This window comes from Tursiops truncatus, chromosome 13 (assembly GCF_011762595.2).
Source record: "Tursiops truncatus isolate mTurTru1 chromosome 13, mTurTru1.mat.Y, whole genome shotgun sequence".
NCBI classification, from domain to species: Eukaryota; Metazoa; Chordata; class Mammalia; order Artiodactyla; family Delphinidae; genus Tursiops; species Tursiops truncatus.
In genome coordinates this window covers 7,586,005-7,609,830 of record NC_047046.1, presented here as the reverse complement: position 1 = coordinate 7,609,830, position 23,826 = coordinate 7,586,005, and the positions used below count along the sequence as shown (strand labels likewise).

Sequence of the window (23,826 nt, the reverse complement as noted above, 5' to 3'; positions counted from 1 at the left end):
GACTTATCTTCTCTGCATTTAATTCTAAATATCCCTGGGGATGAGATACACCTTCCCACGAAGAACGTCATTATGTCATTCCCAACAACTTTAGGACTCCCTTCCCAAGGCAATTTTTGGGGCCACGTCTCAGTGGGATAAAATATCTCAAGTGACAGAGAACCAGACAGGTCCTCAGCTAGGGCACAGACTTGGTTCCAGCCAATTGGGACACCGATGTGACATACTGAGGCCTGTGTGACATGCTGAGGCCTGTGTATATTTGCTGTAACAAGGTCTCCATAATGAAAAACCAACGGGGGGTCTGCATAGCCCGCGTTCCGGGATTAAGTCTTCCTACCACCCACTCTTCCAGTGGCAGTCAGGGACCCCCACCACATCACAGCTTACTTCCATCATTGCTTCAGCTGTTTCTTGCATTTCTTTGGCTCTCTCAGGTATTCAGATATCATCTAATTAAATTCTGCGTGTGTTAAGGCTTTGTCTGCATCTTACAGTTCTAAAGTCTTGCCAGTGACACAATACAGACGTGTAAGAAAAAAAAAAAGTAAGTCCCCCTTCACCCAAACCTATATCCAGAGTCACCATGTAGTTTGGAGTTCATTCCTCCAGACTTTTTTCTACACACACACACACACACACACACACACACACACACAGTCTCTCTCTCTCTCTCTCTCTCTCTCAGGATGATGCTACGTCTACTGTTTTGCTATTTGCTTTTTTCCACAAAACTTTGGTCACTTTCCCAAATCTACCTCATTCATTTTGAAGGTGGCATGCGTTTTCATTGTATGGTTTACCATGATATTTTTTAAACAAATCCCGTATTAATGGATATTTATGTTGTTTCCAGATTTTTGCTATTAAAGCAGTGCCACAATAAACATGAACTGGCATTTATCTCTGTTTACTTTTGCTATTATTTCTCTAGGGAAAAAAAAGTTGTAGAAGTGGAATTGGCGAGTCTTAGGGTCTGTGCATTGAGGATTTTGACAGATGCAGGGAAGGTGCTGTCGAGAAAGCCTGTGCTTGTTTACACTCCCCCTTCTGGAGGAGGACGCCGGCTTTCCTGAGAGCTAGGATGGTGTCCTAGACGTCTTGTTTCATGTTCTCATCCTTCACGCCTGGCACAGAATCAGCGCTCGATAATGAAGGAGAGACTAGAGCTCCAGGAGAGAACAAATAGCATGTTTACGTGCTGCCCTGAGTTAGTTTTTGTTTTAAATTTGAGGTAAAATTCACATAACATAAAAGTAACCATTTTAAAGTGAACAACTCAGTGGCATTTAGTATATGCACAGTGTGGTGCAACCACCGCCTCTTATCTGGTTGCAGAACATTTTCTTCACCGCAGAAGGAAACCCTGAAACCATCAGCCTTCACATCCCGCTCCCCTACCCTCTGGAAAACACGCACCTGCTTTCCGCCTCTATGGATTTGCCTATCTTGGAGGTTTGATATAAATGGACTCATACAATCTGTAGCCTTTGGTGTCTGGCTTCTTTCACTCAGCACCATGGTTTCAAGGTTCATCCGTGTTGTCGCCTGTGTCAGTGCTTCACTCCTTTTTTATGGCGGAGCAACTTTCCATCATGTGGGTGGACCACGTTTGTTTCTCCGTAGCTGTTCTGTTCCTGACCTGGGTGTCCCCCGTCCTGTCTTGCAGCATTCCTGTGCACACGATATTCGACAGCTGCCCAGAAGGTGGCGGCATCAGGGCCATGGCCATCACCCATGATGCCAAGTACCTGGCGACCATCTCAGACGCTGAGATCCAGGTACAGGGCTTGTCACGGCAGCTTCAGCGGCTGGCCCGCCCGTCACAAGTGTCCCCGCAAGCAGCTGTGCTCAGGCTGTGTGGCGTCCGTGGTTCTCTGGGTGGAGGGGGGTGACCGGTCAGGGGCTCCTGCTCAGGCCATGTGGCGTCTGTGGTTCTCTGGGTGGAGGGGGGGTGACCGGTCAGGGGCTCCCTGCCTGCGGCTTAGCTCACTGTGCTTTGCTTAGTTAGCGGAGGTCACTGGCTTACCACAAGAGGTGTAGGTTCCTCCAGTACCCTTCAGGAATCTTCTCACTCTCCTCTGTCTGCCATCACTTACAGAAAGTTTGCATCTGGAGGTGGACTTTAGCGGTGGAAACACCAGCCTGCACTCTTAACCTTCCCAAAGAGTATGGTTTTCAGGTGAGTTCATTTCGAGCCTGTGAAGATCCACCTAAAGGTACACTGAAGCCAGTTCAAAACTACTTTTTGTTTTACTGGAGCTTTGTTATGGTGCCCAAGAGCTTTTAAAAAACTCCTGTCCATGATCTCATTTTATTTTTGATGATAATAGCTAATTTTTTTTTTTTTTTCGGTACGCGGGCCTCTCACTGTTGTGGCCTCTCCCGCTGCGGAGCACAGGCTCCAGACGCGCAGGCTCAGCGGCCATGGCTCACGGGCGCAGCCGCTCTGCGGCATGTGGGATCTTCCCGGACTGGGGCACGAACCCGCATCCCCTGCATCGGCAGGCAGACTCCCAACCACTGCACCACCAGGGAAGCTCTGCTAATTTTTTTGATCACCTCTTATGTGCCAGATTGTGCTAAGTTCTTTGCATACAATATCTCATGTAACCCATGCAAACATGCTGAGAAGATGTTACTGTGGGATTCATATTACTACGATTAACTATCAAATAACTGGTCTAAAGTCACCCAGCTAGCAGCCTTTCTTATTCTAGAAGCATGTTCTGAACTGCTCTTATTATAGGGGAGTTATTATTCTCGATTTGTGTGAGGTGACTTGCCGAGGGCACCCAGAGCATTGACTGTGCTGCTCTGCATCGTCTCATTCATGCTCACAGCCGTCATTCACCTGCATTTATTGAGTACCTACTGTGTACCAGACACTGTGGTAAGGATGTACATGGCTTGTGTGAACCAGAACCCAAGCAGGGGGTCTGGGTGACTGGACTCAGCAAGGCACACATCATTATCAGCTTTATGTCTCTCCTGCTCTCCCTCCGCCAACATTCCTTCTGCTCCCTCAAAAAAATTTCCTTCCTTGTTTTTTTTTTTTTTTTTTTTTTTGGCCACACCACATGGCTTGTGGAACCTTAGTTCCCCGACCAGGGATCAAACCTGCACCCTTGACAGTGAAAGTGCGGAGTCCTAACCACTGAACCGCCAGGGAAGTGCCCCCCACAATTTCCTTACTTCTCAAAGCTACCAGCCATACCTGGGTATTTAGGATGGGTTTTTCTATTGCTACCAAAAATGCATTGGGGATTTTGATAGAGATTGCATTGAATCTATAGATTGCTTTGGGTAGTCGTGTCATCTTAACAGGATTGTCTTCCAGTCCAGGAGCATGGATGTCTTTCTGTTTATTTTGTTTGTTTCTTTTTTAATAGATTTATTTTACTTATTTATTTATTTATGGCTGTGTTGGGTCTTTGTTGCTGCATGCGGGCTTTCTCTAGTTGTGGCAAGCGGGGGCGACTCTTTGTTGCGGTGCGCGGGCTTCTCATTGTGGTGGCTTCTCATGTTGCGGAGCACAGGCTCCAGGCACACGGGCTTCAGTAGGTGTGGCGCACGGGCTTAGTTGCTCCGTGGCGTGTGGGGTCTTCCCGGACCAGGGCTTGAACCCGTGTCCCCTGCATTGGCAGGCGGATTCTTTGTTTTTTTTTTTACATCTTTATTGGAGTATAATTGCTTTACAATGGTGTGTTAGTTTCTGCTTTATATCAAAGTGAATCAGTTATACATATACATATGTTCCCATATCTCTTCCCTCTTGCGTCTCCCTCCCTCCCACCCTCCCTATCCCACCCCTCCAGGCGGTCACAAAGCACCGAGCTGATCTCCCGGCAGGTGGATTCTTGACAGCTGCGCCACCAGGGAAGCCCCTGTCTTTCTGTTTATTTACGTCTTCTTTAATTTCTTTCAGCAGCAGCAGCATTTTGTAGTTTTCAGCGTACAAATCTTTCACCTCCTCGGCTAAATTTATTCCTAAGTATTTTTTTTGATGCTATTATTAAGTGGAATTGTTTTCTTAATTTTCTTCTCAGAATGTTCATTGTTAGTGTATAGAACTTCAACTGATTTCTATACTGCAACTTTGCTAAATACACATGACTGTTGAAATTTCGGGAATTCCCTGGCGGTCCAGTGGTTGGGACTCCGCATTTACACTGCAGGGAGCTCAGGTTCAATCCCTGGTTGGGGAACTAAGATCCCCACAAGCCGCGTGGCGTGACCCAAACAAACAAAAATGGAAATTGATTAAAGTTAAAGCACAAATTCATTTCCTCGGCTTCACTAGCCACATTTCAGCCACTCATTATCCACATGCGGCTGGTGGCTACATCGCTGGCAGCACAGGTGTTAGAACACCTCCACCCCAACCGGAAGTGCTGCCGGACAGCACCACACAAGCCCCCCCAGCTCTGGGTGAGCCCCACCCTCAGCCTCCTCTGGACCTGGACCCCAGTGGGCTGAATGCAGCTGGGGAGAAGCACCCAACCCAGCGGATTCATCCTGCTTGCAATTCAGTCACGAATTTCAAGACGGCTCTGGGCCTGGCTTGGCCGCTCTGGTCGGCTGTGACACTTTTCATTTCCAGAGACGACAGTTTCACACCTGCTCGTCCCACCTCCCCACTCCCTGCTTCCCATGCTCAGCGGGTGACCGCCCCCAACCCCGTGTTGCATTGAGAAAATGGAAGCCATCAGATACAAACACGGGCCTGTTCTCCCTCCCCAGCCTGCAACACACCTTCAACCCCGCCATCTTCTCTTTTCCCCTCTGACTGCGGCGAAGGGCCAGCGCACTAGATTCCCCCCCCACACCGCTGGCTGCCTCAGGGCCCTTCTCCTGCAGCTGTCAACTCTCCCTCTACTGAGAATAAACACGCTTCAGGACCACCGGTCCTGAGAGAACTCCTCCGACCCCACCTCTCCTTCCAGCTACGCCCTCTGCCCCTCTTCCCAGGGAAACTTCTCAGAAGCACTGTCCACACTTGCTTTCTCTACTTCCTTGTCTCATTTACTTTTTTTTTTTGCAAGAAATAGTTGACTTCTTTACACTTTATTGCTAAATAAGGCATACATGCAAAATGTGTACATTTTAAGGAAGAAAATAAAATGTACCTGTGTGCTCACCACTGGATCATGAAATAGAATGTTACCGAAACCCTAGAAACCCCTGTGTTCCCCTCCCCGATCTCATCCCAAGCTTTGCTCCCGAGTTAACCATTATCCCAAATTTTGTGTTATACCTGCCTGTGCTTTTCTTTATACTTTTCCCCAGTGATGTATGTATCCTTCAATACTGTCTTCTTTCATTTTACCTGTTCTTGACCTTTCTATGTTTGGAATCAGACTAATTGCTTCATCTGCTCAGCATTGTTTCTGAGATTCACTGATGTCGATTCTTGAGCTGTAATTCCTATTCACTTTCACTGCTGTACAGTTTTTTGTTCTTTTTTTTTTTTTTTTTTTTTCGGTACACGGGCCTCTCACTGTTGTGGCCTCTCCCGTTGCGGAGCACAGGCTCCGGACGCGCAGGCTCAGCGGCCATGGCTCACGGGCCCAGCCGCTCTGCGGCATGTGGGATCTTCCCGGACCGGGGCACGAACCCGTGTCCCCTGCATCGGCAGGTGGACTCTCAACCACTGCGCCACCAGGGAAGCCCAGTTTTTTGTTCTTTGAGTGTCACACAACTTATTTATCCATCCTCTGTTGATGGACATTTCTGTTCTTTTCATCTGTCCTCCACCCACCCACAGCTCTATCAGAACTATGCTTATCACGGTCACTGGTGTTCCCAAATCAAACGGACATTGTTGAACCCTCATCACACCCTTCCCAGTGGGGTCACAAGACGCTTCTCCTGCTGTCTCCCCGGCCGTTCTTTCTCAGGTTCCTTTGTGGCTTCTTCTTTCATTTTACACCTTCTAAATCTTGGCGTTCCTCAGGGTTTGGTTCTGGGAGTTCTTCTTCTGCCTCTTCCTCTTCTTGCCATGCTTGCTTCTTGGGTATCTCATCCCAATGGCTGTAAGTACCATTTATTTCCAAGGTCGATGCTGGACTCCTTCCTCTCCTCCCTGTCTGCACTGCCACCATCTAGTCCAGACCACAGTCACCTCTGCCTGCATGACCTCTGCATCCTCCCAGCTAATCTCTACTGCACCCTGCTGCCCCACAGCAGTCAGAGTGATTTTTTTTTTTTTTTTTTTTGCGGTACGCGGGCCTCTCACTGTTGTGGCCTCTCCCGTTGCGGAGCACAGGCTCCGGACGCTCAGGCTCAGCGGTCATGGCTCACGGGCCCAGCCGCTCCGCGGCGTGTGGGATCTTCCCGGACCGGGGCACGAACCCGTGTCCCCTGCATCAGCAGGCGGACTCTCAACCACTGAGCCACCAGGGAAGCCCCAGAGTAATATTTTTTAAATAAGCAAAACGGATTATATCATATCACTCCCTGACTCAGAATCCTTCAATGCCTTCCCTTGTCCTTAGAATAAAACCCAGACTCCTCACTATGGCCTTCAAGGTATGATCTCTTCCCTCTATCCATCTCCCAACATCGACTCTCCTGTTTATTAATGTTACTTTGCATATTTTAATGAATTTTATGAAATAGACTCTTTGTGGAGGGCTCTAGCTTTTTTCACCCAACATAATTTTTTTTTAAAGATGTATTGTTCATTTTTAAAATTTTTATTTATTTTTATTTTTGGCTGCGTTAGGTCTCTGTTGCTGTGCATGGGCTTTCTCTAGCTGAGGAGAGCGGGGGCCACTCTTCGTTGCAGTGCACGGCCTTCTCATTGCGGTGGCTTCTCTTGTTGTGGAGCACGGGCTCTAGGTACGCGGGCTTCAGTAGTTGTGGCTCACGGACTCTAGAGTGAAGTCTCAGTAGTTGTGGCGCACGGGCTTAGTTGCTCTGCGGCATGTGGGGTCTTCCCGGACCAAGGCTCGAACCTGTGTCCCCTGCATTGGCAGGCGATCCTTAACCGCTGCGCCACCAGGGAAGCCCTATTTATTTATTTTTATTATTATTTTTGGGCTGCCGTGGGTCTTCGTTGCTGCGTGCGGGCTTTCTCTAGTTGCAGCGAGTGGGTGCTAGTCTTTGTTGTGGTGCGCGGGCTTCTCATCGTGGTGGCTTCTCTTGTTGCGGAGTACAGGCTCTAGGCGCACAGGCTTCAGTAGTTGTGGCACGTGGGCTCAGTAGTTGTGTCTTGTGGGCTCTAGAGTGCAGGCTCAGTAGTTGTGGCGCACACGCTTAGTTGCTCCACGGCATGTGTGATCTTCCTGGACCAGGGCTCGAACCTGCACTAGCAGGCGGATTCTTTTCTTTTTAAATAAATTTATTTATTTTTTATTTTTATTTTATTTTTGGCTGCATTGGGTCTTCGTTGCTGTGCATGGGCTTTCTCTAGTTGTGGCGAGCGGGGGCTACTCTGCATTGTGGTGCATGGGCTTCTCATCACAGTGGCTTCTCTTGTTGCAGAGCATGGGCTCTAGGCACGCGGGCTTCAGTAGTTGTGGCATGCGGGCTCAGTAGCTGTGGCTCGTGAGCTCTAGAGCACAGTCTCAGTAGTTGTGGCGCACGGGCTTAGTTGCTTCACGGCATGTGGGATCTTCCCAGACCAGGACTTGAACCTGTGTCCCCTGCATTGGCAGGCAGATTCTTAACCACTGTGCTACCAGGGAGGTCCTTTGTTTTTTATTCTTTATTTTTATTTATTTTTCTCCCACCCTATGCTTTATTCACTTTTTTTAATACATCTTTATTGGAGTATAATTGCTTTACAATGTTGTGTTAGTATCCCCCATCCCCTCCCTGTTGAGCCTCCCTCCCACCCTCCCTATCCCACCCCTCTAGGTCGTCGCAAAGCACTGAGCTGATCTCCCTGTGCTGTGCAGCAGCTTCCCACTAGCTATCTATTTTACATTTGGTAGTGTATATATGCCGATGCTACTCTCTCACTACGTCCCAGCTTCCCCTTCCCCCTCTGTGTTGTCAAGTCCATTGTGTACATCTACATCTTTACTCCTGCCCTGCCACTAGGTCCATCAGTACCATTTTTCTAGATTCCATATATGTGCGTTAGCATACGGTATTTGTTTTTTTCTTTCTAACTTACTTCACTTTGTATGACAGACTCTATGTCCATCCACCTCACTAAAAATAACTCAATTTCCATTTTGTGTTTTTTAAACCATTTTTTTTTCAGATCTAGAAGTTCCACTTGATTTTTTTAAAAAAATAGAGTTATCTGATTGCTGATCATCAGGGAAAGGCAAATTAAAACCCCAGTGAGATATCACCTCACACCTATCAGAATGACCACAATATAACAAATATTGGAGAGAATGTGGAGAAAAGGGAACCCTTGTGCACTGTTGGTGGGAATGTAACTTGGTGCAGCCACTGTGGGAAACAATATGGAGGTTTCCCAAAAAACTAAAAATAGAACTTCCATATGACCTAGCAATTCCACTCCTGGATATATATCTGAAAAAAAACAAAAACACTAATTCAAAAAGATACATACACCCCAGTGTTCGTAGCAGCATTATTTACAATTACCAAGATATGGAAGCAACCTAAGTGTCCATCAACAGATGAATAGATAAAGAAGATGTGGTACATATATATAATGGAATACTACTCAGCCATAAAAAACCTGGATCTCCTGGGGGTCTCTTTCTGTAGATTACTTTTCTCCCTTGTTTTTCAGTCATTTGGACATGTCTCTTGCCTATGCCTGGTTGTTTTTCATTGAATGCTAGATGTTGTGCTTTAAAAAGCATAGGAATAATTTGAGGCTCAGGTTGATAATAACTTACGCCAAGGAAGACTTACTTTCGCTTCTTAGAGGCCTTTGGCAAAGTGGTCGCCTCGGTCTAATCGGAGATTGAGGTGATTTGAGGCTGATTTTCAGCCTTTGTGAGGCCTGATCCATGCACTTGCTTTCACCAGTTCTTCACCCCACCCAGGCCTTTGTGTTGTCCTGAAATTGATCACCTGACATTGGCATTGGTAGTTTACATTCCTGAAATGAGGCAGCAGTCAACAGGCAAGGAATAGGACATGGGGTGGGAGAGGCAGGAATGGAACTTAAAAAGCATTTCTCAGAAAGCAAATACCATATGCTAACATATATATATGGATTAAAAAAAATGGTTCTGAAGAACCTAGGGGCAGGACAGGAATAAAGACGCAGATGTAGAGAATGGACTTGAGGACACGGGGAGTGGGAAGGGTAAGCTGGGACGAAGTGAGAGAGTGGCATGGACATATATACACTACCAAATGTAAAATAGATAGCTAGTGGGAAGTAGCTGCATCGCACAGGGAGATCAGCTTGGTGCTTTGTGACCACCTAGAGGGGTGGGATAGGGAGGGTGGGAGGGAGACGCAAGAGGGAGGGGATATGGGGATATATGTATGCATATCGTTGATTCACTTTGTTATACAGCAGAAACTAACAGAACATTGTAAAGCAATTATACTCCAATAAAGATGAAAAAAAAATCAAAGAAAAAAAAATATTTCTTGGGACTTACCTGGCAGTCCAGTGGTTAAGACTTCACCTTCCAATGCAGGGAGGGCGGGTTTGGTACCTGGTTGGGGAGCTAAGATCCCACATGCCTCAGTGCCAACAAACCAGAATGTAAAACAGAAGCAATATTGTAAGAAATTCAATAAAGACTTTAAAAATGGTCCACATCCAAAAAAATCTTTAAAAAACAAACGAAGCATTTCTCCAACCCATCTCTCATCTGTCTCCTGCAGCCCTCCATGTCAGGCTGCAGCTGCCCGCCTCCCATGCATATATCATTTCAAGACTTATGCCTTGTCTCCCCAGGGATTTCTCACTTGTTACTTAGTTTCTGCATTTCAGGTTTCCTTCACTTCTATAGTGTCTGCAGGGTTGATTTTTGGGGAGGGAGCCAGGCAACCCATGCTACACACCATCTTGGCAGGAATCAGAACCCCCTTCCAATATTTTGCATTCATTCCAAGTTCCCTTGTGGCCCTGTTAAATTTAGAAATGAATACACAGCAGTCTTTGTCCAAAAGGACACAGAATAAAGGTTATTGGTGAATATACTAGTTTACTTTTGCTTGCTCCAATTTATAGATGATGAATTATAATAAATAAGACTAAATAAGAAAGGAAACACGTTTGAGACCATTAATTTTAACACTCAGTATTTAAATTATATTCCTATTGCTTAAAAAATGCCATGTCTTTTTTTTTTCTTGTTTTTTTGTTTTGTTTGTTTGTTTTTGTTATTTTGACCATGCCACGAGGCATGTGGGATCTTTTAGTTCCCTGACCAGGGACTGAACCTGTGCTCCCTGCAGTGGAAGTGTGGAGTCTTAACCACTGGACCACCAGGGCAATCCCCCATGTCTTTTCTGTTTTATATTCCTACTCAGTTATTTAATTAAAGATATTATTTAGGGCTTCCCTGATGGCGCAGTGGTTGAGAGTCCGCCTGCCGATGCAGGGGACACGGGTTCGTGCCCCGGTCTGGGAAGATCCCACGTGCCGCGGAGTGGCTGGGCCCGTGAGCCATGGCCACTGAGCCTGCGCGTCTGGAGCCTGTGCTCCGCAACAGGAGAGGCCACAACAGTGAGAGGCCCTCGTACTGCAAAAAAAATAAAATAAAATAAAATAATTTAACTTTAACATTCAGCTTAACCAGAGAGAAACAGAAAATGTATTATAATGTAACATATTTTCATACTTTATATTTCAGAGCTACCTTACTTTTAATCCAACAAATAATAAAGAATTGGTGAGCAATAGTAAAACACAAGCAATATATTATATGTGGGTAAGTAGAAATATTTTCATTTGTTTTAAATGTATAAACAAGTATGTGTTTATTCTTTAAGTACAGATCTTTTGGTAATGTAACAATATAGTATCTACTTAGAAAGCAATAAACATATATTAAAATGTTTTGATTTAATTATAGCATTTATTTTAGTCCCATTGGAAATTAGCATATTAAATCAGAAGCAGATAATTTAAATTTCATTTAAGTTTTTAAAGTAATGTGGCAAATATTTATGTGAATATATTTAAGGTCTAAAATATATTCAAGATCAAGGGTTTTTCAAGATCTTGGACTTTATTCCCTTTCAAAAAGGAATTAACAAACAGATTGGTCATATGTATACTGACACAGGGAAAAATCATGAGATTAAAAAAATATCAAAAGTTAAACATAAAATTACCATATGACCCACCAGTTTCTAGGTATATACCCCAAAGAATTGAAAACAGGTGTTCAAACAAATACTTATGCACAAATGTTCATAGCAGCAGCATTATTCACAATAATCAAAAGGTAGAAACAAATCAAATGGCCATCAACTAATGAATGGATAAACCAAATGTGGTCTATCCATATATGGAATATTATTGAGCCATTAAAAGCAATGAAGTACAGACGCCTGCCACACCGTGGATGAACCTTTAGAACATTATGCTGAACGAAAGAAGCCAGACACAAAAAGCCACATACTCTATAATTCCATTGATATGAACTGTCCAGAATAGGTAAATTCATAGAGACAGAAATCAGAATGGTGGTTGTCAGGGGCTGGGGGGGATGGGAGGTGACTGCTTAATGGATAGAGGCCCTCCTTTGGGCTGACGAAAGTGTCCTGGAACTAGAGGGAATGATGGTTGCACAGTATTGTTAATGTACTAAATGGCACTAAATTTTACACTTTAAAAGGGTTAATGGTTAATTTTATATTAAGTGAATTTTCCTCAATAAAAAAAATGCTAAACAAAAACGCTTTGAATTGCTGATTTTCAGTGATATTCATTCCTTCAGGTATTAATTATAGCTTCAAAGCCTTATAAATGTAGAATTCAGATTTGCATTAACTACCACTTAATCACAATCATTTGTGGCGTTTTTTATGTATTTACTTTTTTTTCAGAATGTTTCTAGATGTCCCTAGAGACAGCAGGTTATCCTACCTGTAGAAATTGCAAAGCTCTGACGCTGTTCAGATGCATTTGTTTTGATTTTTGCTGTTATGTAGCTCTTCTTTTGGAAACCAAGTCTTTTTTTAGTAGTGATTTTTTTTTTCTGTGCTTATCAGTATGAAGAGGGAGATATACTTGTTCACAGTGCCCCACTTTTAACAGAAAAAGTGAGTATGCCTGTTGTGCTTTTTTTTACGTCTGACTGTGGAGAATAAATATGTGTGTGTCAGCTTAGTCATTTTGGGCTTCTCTTTGTATGTATCTTTATATTGCAAAATAATTTGAAATTTTTACTTAGGTCCTTTACCATACTGAATGGCCAGTTAAAAATAATGGACAGATTGTTCAAAATAATATGGATAAAAATAAATGGCAGGGACTTCCCTGGTGGTCCAGTGGCTAAGACTCTGCACTCCCAATTCAGGGGACCTGGGTTCGATCCCTGGTCAGGGAACTAGATCCTGCATGCCGCAACTGAGTTTGCATGCTGCAGTTGAAGATCCTACACGCGGCAGCAAAGATCCCTCGGGCCGCAACTAAAAACCAGCACAGCCAAATAAATATTTTAAAAATAGATAGATAGATAAATAAATAAATAAATGGCAAAGAAAGTTTACTACCATGAGAAAATACCCAAGAAAGTGATGATTTTTATAATGTATGTGTGCACATGACAAAAGATGAAAGTTAATTTGGGGTGAAATAAGTAAAGTAGTTGAACATGAGTGGATCCCTTTAAGCTGCTCAGTTTTCAGAGCAATAAAAATGATACTGGGTGCACTTCCCTGGCGGTCCAGTGGTTAAGACTCGGTGCTCCCAATGCAGGCAGCGTGGGTTCCAACCCTGGTGGGGGAACTAAGATCCTGAAAGACGCAGGGCCAAAAATAAGTCAATGGTTGGATAGATAGATAGGACCTTTTTTTTTTTTTTTTTGCGGTACGTGGGCCTCTCACCACGGGGGCCTCCCCCGTTGCGGAGCACAGGCTCTGGACACGCAGGCCCAGCGGCCATGGCTCACGGGCCCAGCAGCTCTGCGGCATGTGGGATCCTCCCGGACCGGGGCATGAACCCGTGTCCCCTGCATCGGCAGGCGGACTCTCAACCACTGCGCCACCAGGGAAGCCCGATAGGACCATTTTTAAAAGATGATGTTGGGTATTTAGATGTTTCAGAGCCAGTAGAAAGGTGGTGAGCCACGTGTTGGGGGGAACGTTTTATCGTTCCTGCTTTCCTTGAGTGATTGCACCTGAGGTGGACCTTGAGCCCTGTCTCCTGCAGCAGTTTCTGCTTTTGATACTCACATAACCTCCTCTCACTGTGCAGCTGACAATGATTTTTCTGCTTCCCTTCTTCACCTTTGGTTTGACCAATAAAACTTTATTTTTCAAGAGGGCATGCCAAAAGACGATGGACACAAGGCAAGATTATCCTGTCTGCAAACTTTGCTTTTCATACATCAAAGTATCAAAAAAAAAATACAGTCAGTTCTCATTATTTGCAGCAGTTATGTTCTGTAAGGTCTCTGTAGACCTGAATTAGCGGATGCTGAATCATTGCTCCTAGGAGAGATACAGGAATAGGCTCCTGCCAGCCTAGGGTCACAGTACTTTCACCGACTGACAGATACATGACCTTGTTTTATGTATGTTTCTGTTTAAAGACACCATATTTAATATATAATGTTGGTTCCTTAATGTTGGACTCACTAGATAGAACTCCTGTCTGAATGAGGCTTATCTAACACAGGTGTATTCTCTGTAAGGCACGTCACAGCCTTCTTGGGCTTAGGAGCACTAGACAGCATTTCAGTACCATAGTCAGGAGCCAATTTAAATACCAAAATCACCAACAAAAAGCACCAAAAAGGGCTTCCCTGGTGGCGCAGTAGTTGGTAGTCCGCCTGCCGATACAGGGGACACGGGTTCGTGCCCCGGTCCGGGAAGATCCCACATGCCGGCTGGGCACGTGAGCCATGGCCGCTGAGCCTGCGCGTCCTGAGCCTGTGCTCCGCAGCGGGAGAGGCCGCAACAGTGAGAGGCCCGTGTACCACAAAAAAAAAAAAAAAAAGCACCAAAAAAATTTAGAACATCACATTAAACAGGCTAGGAAAAGGACACTTGTCTCTCGTTTGAGAGCTGAAACAAGAAGGCACAGAGTTGCCTTGTTTGACCTCAGCTGGGAATGTCACGTTTTTCACCACTTGGCACATGCACACATCTGCAAATGATTGTGAAAGTGCCACGAGGACTGACTTGGGGGCTACAAATAAATATCAGAAAGTAAGTAAATTCACAAATACCGAATCCACAAAGAATGAGGATCGGCTGCAGTTTGAAATGATAAAAATGCCTCGTGTTGAAACAGGGCTGTTCTTAGAAAGAATATGATGTCCTTGCTTGACCAATTGTGCTTCTACTGACCCTCTTGTGTTCAAGTCAAAGAGGTCCACCTTAGGATCTTCTCTGCCTAAGTAGAGAGTCAGGCAGCAGACTTACTGTATCATATGACAGATCGCCGAGTTTCCTTCATGTATTCATTCAGTAAACATTCACTGAGGGTTCACTCACTGCTCTGGGTTCCTTCTATACTTCATCTCTAAGACACTCTCTAAGAAAGATGGCCTAGTGCCTTATCCTACGTAGCACACATTTAATAAGAAGTCTTGGGGCATTTCTATGTACAGCACTTAAATTTCCACTGATGGGAAAATAATTTATGATCAAAAATAAACTGAGAGAATTGTTTTATAATGCTTTACAGCTGGAGCATGCTTTGTCCACGACAAACATTAGTTTCTTTATCAGTCTCTGAAACCTCAGTAAGAGAAGTTGAACAGATATAAACGATGATTAATCACTCCTTCATTTGCTTTAAGCAAACAGTTTAATTAAGCCAGTATATAAGCCTTCACTTGCTCTTAGCAAACCTTCAGAGGTTCAGAATTGCCTGATCGTGGCAATCCATGGGGGAGGGTTTTTTTAAATGATTTTTTCTTTTTTACTTTATTTTTTTCCAACTATATTTAGGTAAAACATTATAAAACGTCGTGTTGATAAATGTTTTGTTTTATATTTACTACCAAAGGTAACTCATAACCTGTCTCTTGAAATGCAGACATTCAACAAGCTCGTGGGAAAATTTAGCCAGTCAGTCTTTCATTTGAATTTAACCCAAATACTGTCGGCGACAATGGAAGGGAAGCTGGTTGTCTGGGACATTTACCGCCCACCGCCGTCTGCCTCCACCTCTTTGGGCTTTCCCCACATCACACCTTGTAAACTGGTTCATTTGCAGAAGGAGGGTATCACTGTGCTTACTACAGTTGACAGGTACTTAATTAATTAAAAAGTAGCTATAGATGATTATAAAATTATTTTAAAACCCTTTTGGAGGTATACACGTATGTTGTATATGCATGGATTGTTTCTGGGGAGAGCCAATTAACTGGAAACACTGGCTGCCTCTGAGGAAAAGAACTGAGAGCTAGGATCAAGGATGGGGGTGGATTTACTGCTTTTTATAGTCTCATTTGTACTGATTGGTTTTCTTTTTTTAAAAAAAAGTAATGGGCATGTATTATTTTTTTTATAGTAATTTAATATTTTATTTATTTTATTTTTGGCTGCGTTGGGTCTTTGCTGCTGCGCGCAGGCTTTCTCTAGTTGCAGCGAGCGGGGGCTACTCTTCATTGCGGTGCACAGGCTTCTCATTGCGGTGGCTTCTCTTGTTACAGAGCATGGGCTCTAGAGCACACGGCCTTCAGTAGTCGTGGCACGCGGGCTTCAGTAGTTGTGGCTCGTGAGCTGTAGAGCGCAGGCTCAGTAGTTGTGGTGCACGGGCTTAGTTGCTCTGCGGCATGTGGGATCTTCCCGGACCAGGGCTCGAACCCGTGTCCCCTGTACTGGCAGGTGGCTTCTTAACCGCTGCACCACCAGGGAAGTCCCAGGCATGTATTACTTTTAACAATCCTTTTGTGTTGGTGAAACAAAAAGTAACTAATTTTTTTTCTTCTGCCCTAATTATACTTATTTTGCCCATACTTTAAACTTAAGAAAAGGACATAAATAGCTATATATTTTTTTCTGATTACAGAATAACATTTACCCCTCATGAAAAGATGAACCACAACATAACTTTATAAAGTTCCCTAACTCTTTGATTTTGAGAGGCTGCGGGAGCACATAGATGATCTAAGCCTTATGCCTTAGCCTCAGACATAAAGGGGTTCACATTGCCAGATGCATCCCTTCCTTGCCAAGTGACCTTGGACAAGGGACTTAAATGTGCTGAGCCTCCAATCTTCCATCTGTAAAGTAGGCATAACAATACTGTCCCTCCAGAGTGACTCTGTGAGGATGGCTTGCGGAATCTTAGTTCCCTGACCAGGGATTGAACCCTGGCCCCGGCAGTGAAAGCTCTGAGTCCTAACCACTGGACCGCCAGGGAATTCCCAAGCCTTGTAAAACTCTTAGCATGTCATCTGGTACAGGGGAGCTCTAGGTAAAACAGCCATTATCAGTGTGCTGGAGACGATTGCCTCGTGACAAGAACCCTGCCCACATGGTTGGAGTCACTGTGCCATCTGCTTCCCAGAAGCCCATTGCTTTCTTGACCCTTTCTTTTAATACAGAGGAACAGTGAGGTCCTGGCGTGGCTTTACAAAGACAAATGCAAATCGTCATCTTCACTCACTTGATGAGAAAAGACAGTAGTAGAATTACAGTTGATGATGCAATCAACTTTTAATTGTTGGGGGTTAGGACCCAGGGAAGACCAGGCCTGGGTTTCCTTTTCTCCATGTTAAATAAAACCCAGCCAGGACCCCAGGCCCTTGCTGGAAAAGGTCTCAGAAAACACTTGGCTTGTTTTGCCATTTCTGTCCAGCAGAGGGCTGTGAATGACATTCTCGCCAATTACTCGGCCCACCTGCCTTGCTTATTAATCAGAAACCTCATTTAATCACTTTGTGTATATAAGAGAAAATTCATCCCACACCTCCCCCCGCCCCCCATGATTAGAATTATGTCAGAGGCTTTAAAAAAAAACAGGCTCATTTGGGATGGCTCTGAGGACTGGAAATAAAAGCTGTTTTGTCACGCAGCACTGCCTTTGGCTGTGGTGACTGGACAGGGTTTTACAATCGATTGCTCTCACAGCAGTGTCCTCCTGTATCTCGTTGCCAGCCTGCGTGATTTCAGAGGAATGGTTGATGGACTCTGTTGTCATCTGTAGTCTTACGGCAGAGGATGTAAATCACTGCCCACTGCCATTGCATGGGGCTGATCTTGCGGGGCAGGGAAGAGGAGAGCAGAGAGCATGGACTTTGCATAAGATACACCTGGATCCCTGCATAGCCTAGCCACGTGGCCCTGATAGGGTTGCCAGGTTTATGTACGTCCCAAATGTTGCATGGGGCAACTGCATTTGGGACCATGCAATGTATGGGACATACTTATTCTAAAAATTTACTCATTGTTCATCTGAAATTCAAATTTAACTGGGTATCCTGCATTTTTATTTGCTAAATCTGGCAATCTGAGGCCTTGAGCCTTAAGTTTCCTAGATGTGAACTGGGATGACAGTAAAATCAGCCACATAGGGCAATATTTTTTTTTTTAATAAATTTATTTATTTGTTTTTATTTTTGGCTGTGTTGGGTCTTCGCTGCTGCGTGCGGGCTTTCTCTAGCTGCGGCGAGTGGGGGCTACTCTTCATTGTGGTGTGCGGACCTCTCACTGCAGCGGCTTCTCTTGTTGTGGAGCACAGGCTCCAGGCACGCGGGCTTCAGTAGTTGTGGCTTGCGGCCTCTCTAGAGCGCAGGTTCAGTAGTTGTGGCACATGGGCTTAGTTTCTCAGCAGCATGTGGGATCTTCCCAGAAGAGGGCTTGAACCCGTGTCCCCTGCGTTGGCAGGTAGATTCTTAACCACTGCACCACCAGGGAAGCCCAGGGCAGTATTAAGTGAAAGTTTTTACAATGCCCGGAGTCCAGGGGCTGACATATAATTAGGTGTTCAATAGATGGTACTCATTACCATTATTTAACAAACCGACGTTATTCTCCATTTCAGCTATGTTGTCACAGGTGACATTCGGGGTAACATCAAGTTCTACGATCACACCCTGTCCATTGTGAACTGGTACAGCCACTTCAAACTGAGCTCCATAAGGAGCCTGTCCTTCTCAAAGACCCCGGCAACTCCTCCGACTGAAAATACAAACTATCCTCCAGACTACACTTTAAAAGGTGACCTTTTTATTGTAAGGTGAGTTGTTAATGAATCTCATCATTTGCATGGTCAAAAAGTGATGTCTCCTTTTAGTTTGTGTACAGTGGGATCTTCTTCCTATTCCTGGGATGTGAACTCGAGGGTACTGGCCTCCCTAGTCAGTCCTTTACCTGCCTTGCAGACGGATCTCCTTGGCTGGTCACAATCACTATTTAATCGATTTTTTAAGTGAAACATCATTCTCCTGTTAAGAATGTCTAGTGGTGGGAAGCTGGAAAGGGCTCTAATCTCTGTTGCCTCTGGAGTCCTTTGCTATAGGTTGGTCTCCTTTCTCGAAGCTGAGTTTGTCCTAGCACTACAGTTAAAGGGATTTGATAGTTAATAGCCATAACATTTCAAGACAGAATTATCTGTGAGTCTGCTTAATTACCCTTGTGGTATTTGCAGGCACATCTGTATGTGTGCACCAAACTCCATATTTGCATACACAAATGAATATTTGCATGTGCAGATTAGCTAATTGTACAACTGACTGTCCATCTGCATACTTAATGACTCAATTTACATGTAGAAATGTGGGCTTTTTCACTTGCAAATGGAGGCTGTTGGGTATTGGTGGTATATTTTTGGAGATGTTGGGTTAATAATGTCACTAAATTACAGACGACAGAGGCGTTTCATGTGCAATTAGCAGCAGAATAGCTGGCGTGCCCCATTCCCTGCAAACACTGATGCTGTTGGGTCTCTCCTTGGCAAACAGGAATTTTATCATTGGAACGTCGGATGCGTCAGTGTACCACTTAACAGCAGATGGGACCAAACTTGAGAAGTTATTTGTAGAGCCCAAGGATGCCATTTGTGCCATCTCCTGCCACCCGTACCAACCCCTCATTGCCATCGGGAGTTTCTGTGGGATGATCAAAGTGTGGGATTATGAACAGAAAAAATACCTCTTCAGCAGGATCTTTGAGAAGGGGCTTGGAGTCCAGAGTCTGACCTACAACCCCGAAGGTATTTTCATTTTGTCAGCCTGTCTTAGGTTTTAAACTGAAAACAGATCCAAATGGCTAATCCCTTGGCTGTCACAGCTCCAGGAAGGTTACCTTGACCCTCTCCCCGCACCAGGCCAGATGGGACGCCTTCTCCCCCTGGACGCTGCAGAGCTCCGTACCGCCTGGTCTCATCCCACGATGCCATGCTTTCCAGTTTACTTCTCCTTCTCAGGACCTTGTCTGTCGTGTTCGTTGCTGTCTCCTTGGCACGTAGAACAAGGTCTGGCGTGGAGTCGATGTTTCTTGAGTGAATGAAGTCCTTTTCGATCATTGTTCTCTGGCTTGTGATTTCAGGAGCTCTCCTCGGAGCTGGCTTCACAGAAGGGACCGTTTACATTCTTGATGCAATGTCCTTAGAAAGTGAAACCCCAGAGCCTTTCAAATATTCCAGAACCAGTGTGACTCACGTCAGCTTCTCCCATGACTCCCAGTATATGGCGACCGCTGTGAGTATTTTCACTGAGTGCTGTCCAGGGGCTCAGCAACCTTAGTTAAAGCCACAAGGGGGAGGGGCTGGGAGTTAGGGGGGATGGGGAGTAGCTGCTAGAGGGTACAGGTTTCTTTTGGAGGTGATGAAAGTGTTCTAAAACTGTGATGATGGATGCACAGCTCTGTGAATATACTAAAGCCCATTGAACTGTACACTTCCAGTGGGTGAATTGTGTGGGAGGTGAATTATATCTCAATAAAGCTGTTATAAAAGGAGAAAAGGGTGGGGGAAGTGGGGGGACTTCTGCCTGAAAACAAGACCAGGGCCTCAGAACTTCCAGACTTGGATTCTGCTACTCTGACAGCTCATTTTGGTTTGTTAGTTTTTCGGAACCCTTTCTCTGCATCCAGGGTTTTATCTTTCCCTTTGATTTTTGACGAGATGACATTCTCCTTTAAGCGGAGTCTTCCACCGAGCATTTCGGATTCTGGTCCTTCCCTCTGTGAATAGGGCTCTTAATCTCAGTAAAGATTTTTCTGGGACCCCCCAACCTCTCCCTTCATGCCAGTTCTCTTGGGGGATGGGGTGGGGTGCGGGGAAGCAGCCGGCTTCACTTGAACCTCTGTCCCTTACACGCTTCCCAGCAGCACACTGACTCAGGCGCCCCAGGTCCCTTCAGGCTGCTCCCGCCCTCTCCCCGACCCCTGTCACTCTCAGCCATCATGTATATATTTTTTAATCGTACCTTTTAAAATTTTGTGTAGCCGGATAAAGAGAAGGGAGGACAGAGGCAGAAAGAGTCAGGGTTTCAGTTTCCAACAGAGAATGAGGTGGGGACCAGCAAGGAGAGTAAGACCATAGTGTCAGATAAATACCGTCTCTCCCTGCCCCCACCTTCCTACTTTGAACCTTGATTTTCTCATCTGCAAAACGGGCATTATTTTACTACTTGCTCCAATAGACAAAGGTTTTCCTTTTGCATAAAATTTCTAAAAGCAAAGTTAGTATGAAAAACATAGTGATGATTCTTAAGTTAACAAAATCTAAAAAGGAGCAACTTCTGCTCTTTCGCTCATACTCAGGATGTAAGTTTCACTGTGGCCGTTTACGTGGTGAGAGTCAAAAATGGACGAAGGGTCTGGGAGTATTTGGCAAGACTTCGTTCTCATCGCAAGAGCATTCGAAGTGTCCTGTTCGGGGTTCATCTGGACAGCAACGAGCCGAGACTGCTGAGCCTCGGGAGAGACAGACTCTTGGTGAGCTGTTTCATTTTCCTTTGCCTGGTCACCAGGAACATGTCTCGTTCTCGTTACCTCCCTGGCTTCTGGCACAGAACCAGACCCACAGTACTTGTGTTTGTTTGAGAAAATGCATGTATGACAAAGTAGCGAAAACCTTTCTGAGTTGGCACTTGGCCTTCACACGGCTCTGACACCACACAGGGACCTGTGTCCTGAGTAAGGAGGCTCCTGGGAAGTGGCACGTTGACGGCGGGGTGGGGGTACTCCCCACAGCACCGACAGCTCAGCCACCCTCGCCTCTCAGTGTATGTTTCGAAGCCAACACTTACACTTTCTGTGTGTCTAGGGGACAGGGCCAGGCTTTTACCTCAATGTGACAACTCAGAGAATATCAGAGGGAAAGATAGAGACAGCGGCAAATGCAATATTACATGATCGAGCCAAAAGATTCAAAATCAATCGATCTATCTGTGCATCCATCTTAACTTCCTTCCTTCCCTCCCCCCGTTACTTCCTTTATTCTATCCATCCTTCCTTCTGTCCATCCATGCTGGTCTGGCCACCAAAGCCTACATATGTGTGAAATTCAGCAGGCTGCTAATTTATGACTGTCAAGTGCTGAGATTTAGATACGAATTAGTTCCTACCCTCAAAAAGTTCCCAAGATAATGATAAGTGAAGCAGTACAACATAACTGTAAGAGTTCAGGTTTTGGAGTTAGTTGGACCTAGATTTGAATTCTCATCCTCCCACTTCTTAGCTGTGTGACCTTGGGGAAACCACTGAATCTCTCTGAACATCTGTTTTCTCATCTGCAAAATGGGCATAACAGTACTGCTTTGCTGGGGAGTCGTGAGTATTAAATGGCATCATCTTGCTCATAATGGATACTCCGTATTGGTAGCTTATTAGAAGTTTGGGCAAGTCTTCTCCTAGAAGGCCTGATGCTGTCTCTCCGCAGAAAAGGACTGTTGACTGACTTCGTTCACCTCAGTCCTCATGCGTATTCATCTGGGCTTCTCTGTAGATCGAGTATAATCTACTCAAGAGCTACAAAGACCACCTGGAAGTCCTGGACATTCAGCGAACCGACCAGGGCAGCTACCCCACCTGTATGGTCTGGTACCCGCCACTTACCAAGGAGCTCTTCCTGCTCATTTGCAACAGTGGCTACAAAGTGAAGCTTTTCAATTCAACCACAAAAATGTGCAGGTAAGCACGGGAGCTTCCCGCTAATGGCACGTAAATCAGTTTCTCAGCGCCTGGCTTATTTCAAGTCCCACCTTAAGGACCTGCAAGCAGCTTGGCTACCATCACAACCCTCCTCCCTTTGCAGAGGAGGAAACTGAGGCACAGATAAGGGGGGAAGTTCTCACCAAAGGTCACATGGTTAGGAAGTGCCAGAGTCAGGATTCAAACCCAGAGCCCTTGTTTCTGAGCCCAGCACTGCACAGGGATAAGGTACCCAGAGCTCAGTGCCTGAGGCTCAGGGAAGGAACTGGACCCCGAGGCTCCGGAGAAGTTGCTGATGTGTGATAAAACCTTCTGTTCTTCCCTCGTGGATAAAAACCGATAGTTTCAGAATGGACTTGAGGACATGGGGGGGGGAAGGGTGAGCTGCGACAAAGTGAGAAAGTGGCGTGGACATATATACACTACCAAATGTAAAATAGATAGCTAGTGGGAAGCAGCCGCATAGCACAGGGAGATCAGCTTGGTGTTTTGCGAACACCTAGAGGGGTGGGGTAGGGAGGGTGGGAGGGAGACACAAGAGGAAGGAGATATGGGGACAGTATGTATGCGTATAGCTGATTCACTTTGTTATAGAGCAGAAACTAACACACCATTGTAAAGCAATTATACTTCAATAAAGATGTTAAAAAACGACAAGATAGTTTCACCTGAATACTACCAGTTGTTTAATTTTTCTTATTCTTTGTTCTTAAAGGAGTTTTAAGTTCAACTAATAGCATTCTTTGTTCTCTCAGCAACTATTTACTGGGCCCCTACCTGAGCCAGGTGCTGTTCTAGGTGCTGAAGATGGAGATGAAAACAAAACAATGTTTCTGTCACCATGAAATTTGCATTTTATTGGGGAAGTGGAGTTCATGTTAGAAGCTGGGCTGGAGACCCATGTTTGAGGTCAGCACACCTGGTGGTTTAAAGCCATGAGATGAGAGAAGATTCCAGAGGGGAACAGTAGATGGAGAAGCGGTCAAAGGACCAAGCCCAGGGCATCCAAAACTTAGCATCCTAGAGCAGTGGTTCCTCCATCCCGAAGTAGGTCTGCATATACTATGGCTGGCCTCTTGTGCTGCTAGGCCTGTGGGTCCAGGCTTTGCCTCTCATGATCAGCACTGATTATGGTGCACGATCCCTCTGTCGGGGCCCTGCATTTGTCATCCCGTTTCATCTGCAATAACCCTGCAAAGGATTGTGTCACTGGGGATCAGAGAGGTGATAAAACTTGCCTCAGGTCAAGCTGCTGGTCAGGGCAGGACTTGACCCTTGAACCAAGCTGTGACTTTGTCGTCTCCTGGGCATCACTGGGCCCTGCTGCAACCCTGGCTTTGGAATCCTAGCTAGTCAGCCCTGGCAGGCAGCCTCTTTCTGCCTGTGGTTTGGCTGCCTCGTGGGTATGGCTGGGAAGAGCAGAGTCAGGAGAAACTGGAGGTGAGAATGCTTTAGTGACCCCACCGAGGAGGCGGAAGTCGAAAAACACCACCAGCAGCTGGCCCCATGCTTGAGGAGGACCTTTTTTTGGAAATGTATCTCAGATAAGATAGGTCCTCAAAAGGCCAGAATCTTTTTTTTTTTTTTCCCCCAATAACCCTTTTTAGAAGGGCCCAAGGAAAAATGACTGAAAAATGC

The 23,826-nt window shown here is 45.3% G+C and overlaps 1 protein-coding gene across 7 annotated transcripts in view; it reads left to right on the top strand.

Annotated features, from left to right (window-relative positions):
* Window positions 1-23,826, top strand: part of CFAP251 (cilia and flagella associated protein 251) — a 68,927-nt gene that overhangs the window by 15,358 nt on the left and 29,743 nt on the right. For 6 of the 7 annotated variants that reach the window (XR_012325106.1, XR_012325107.1, XR_012325108.1 and 3 more), the window contains 10 exons: window positions 1,670-1,781; window positions 2,102-2,182; window positions 10,755-10,832; window positions 12,121-12,171; window positions 15,119-15,333; window positions 18,074-18,268; window positions 18,993-19,243; window positions 19,579-19,730; window positions 20,797-20,970; window positions 21,983-22,167. Coding sequence is in view for 4 of the 7 variants with exons in the window: in XM_033836830.2 (XP_033692721.1) it covers window positions 1,670-1,781; window positions 2,102-2,182; window positions 10,755-10,832; window positions 12,121-12,171; window positions 15,119-15,333; window positions 18,074-18,268; window positions 18,993-19,243; window positions 19,579-19,730; window positions 20,797-20,970; window positions 21,983-22,167 (1,494 nt within the window). In the remaining 3 variants the exon portion in view is untranslated. The remainder of the gene's footprint in view (window positions 1-1,669; window positions 1,782-2,101; window positions 2,183-10,754; window positions 10,833-12,120; window positions 12,172-15,118; window positions 15,334-18,073; window positions 18,269-18,992; window positions 19,244-19,578; window positions 19,731-20,796; window positions 20,971-21,982; window positions 22,168-23,826) is intronic. The other variant, XM_073790011.1, reaches the window with a different exon arrangement.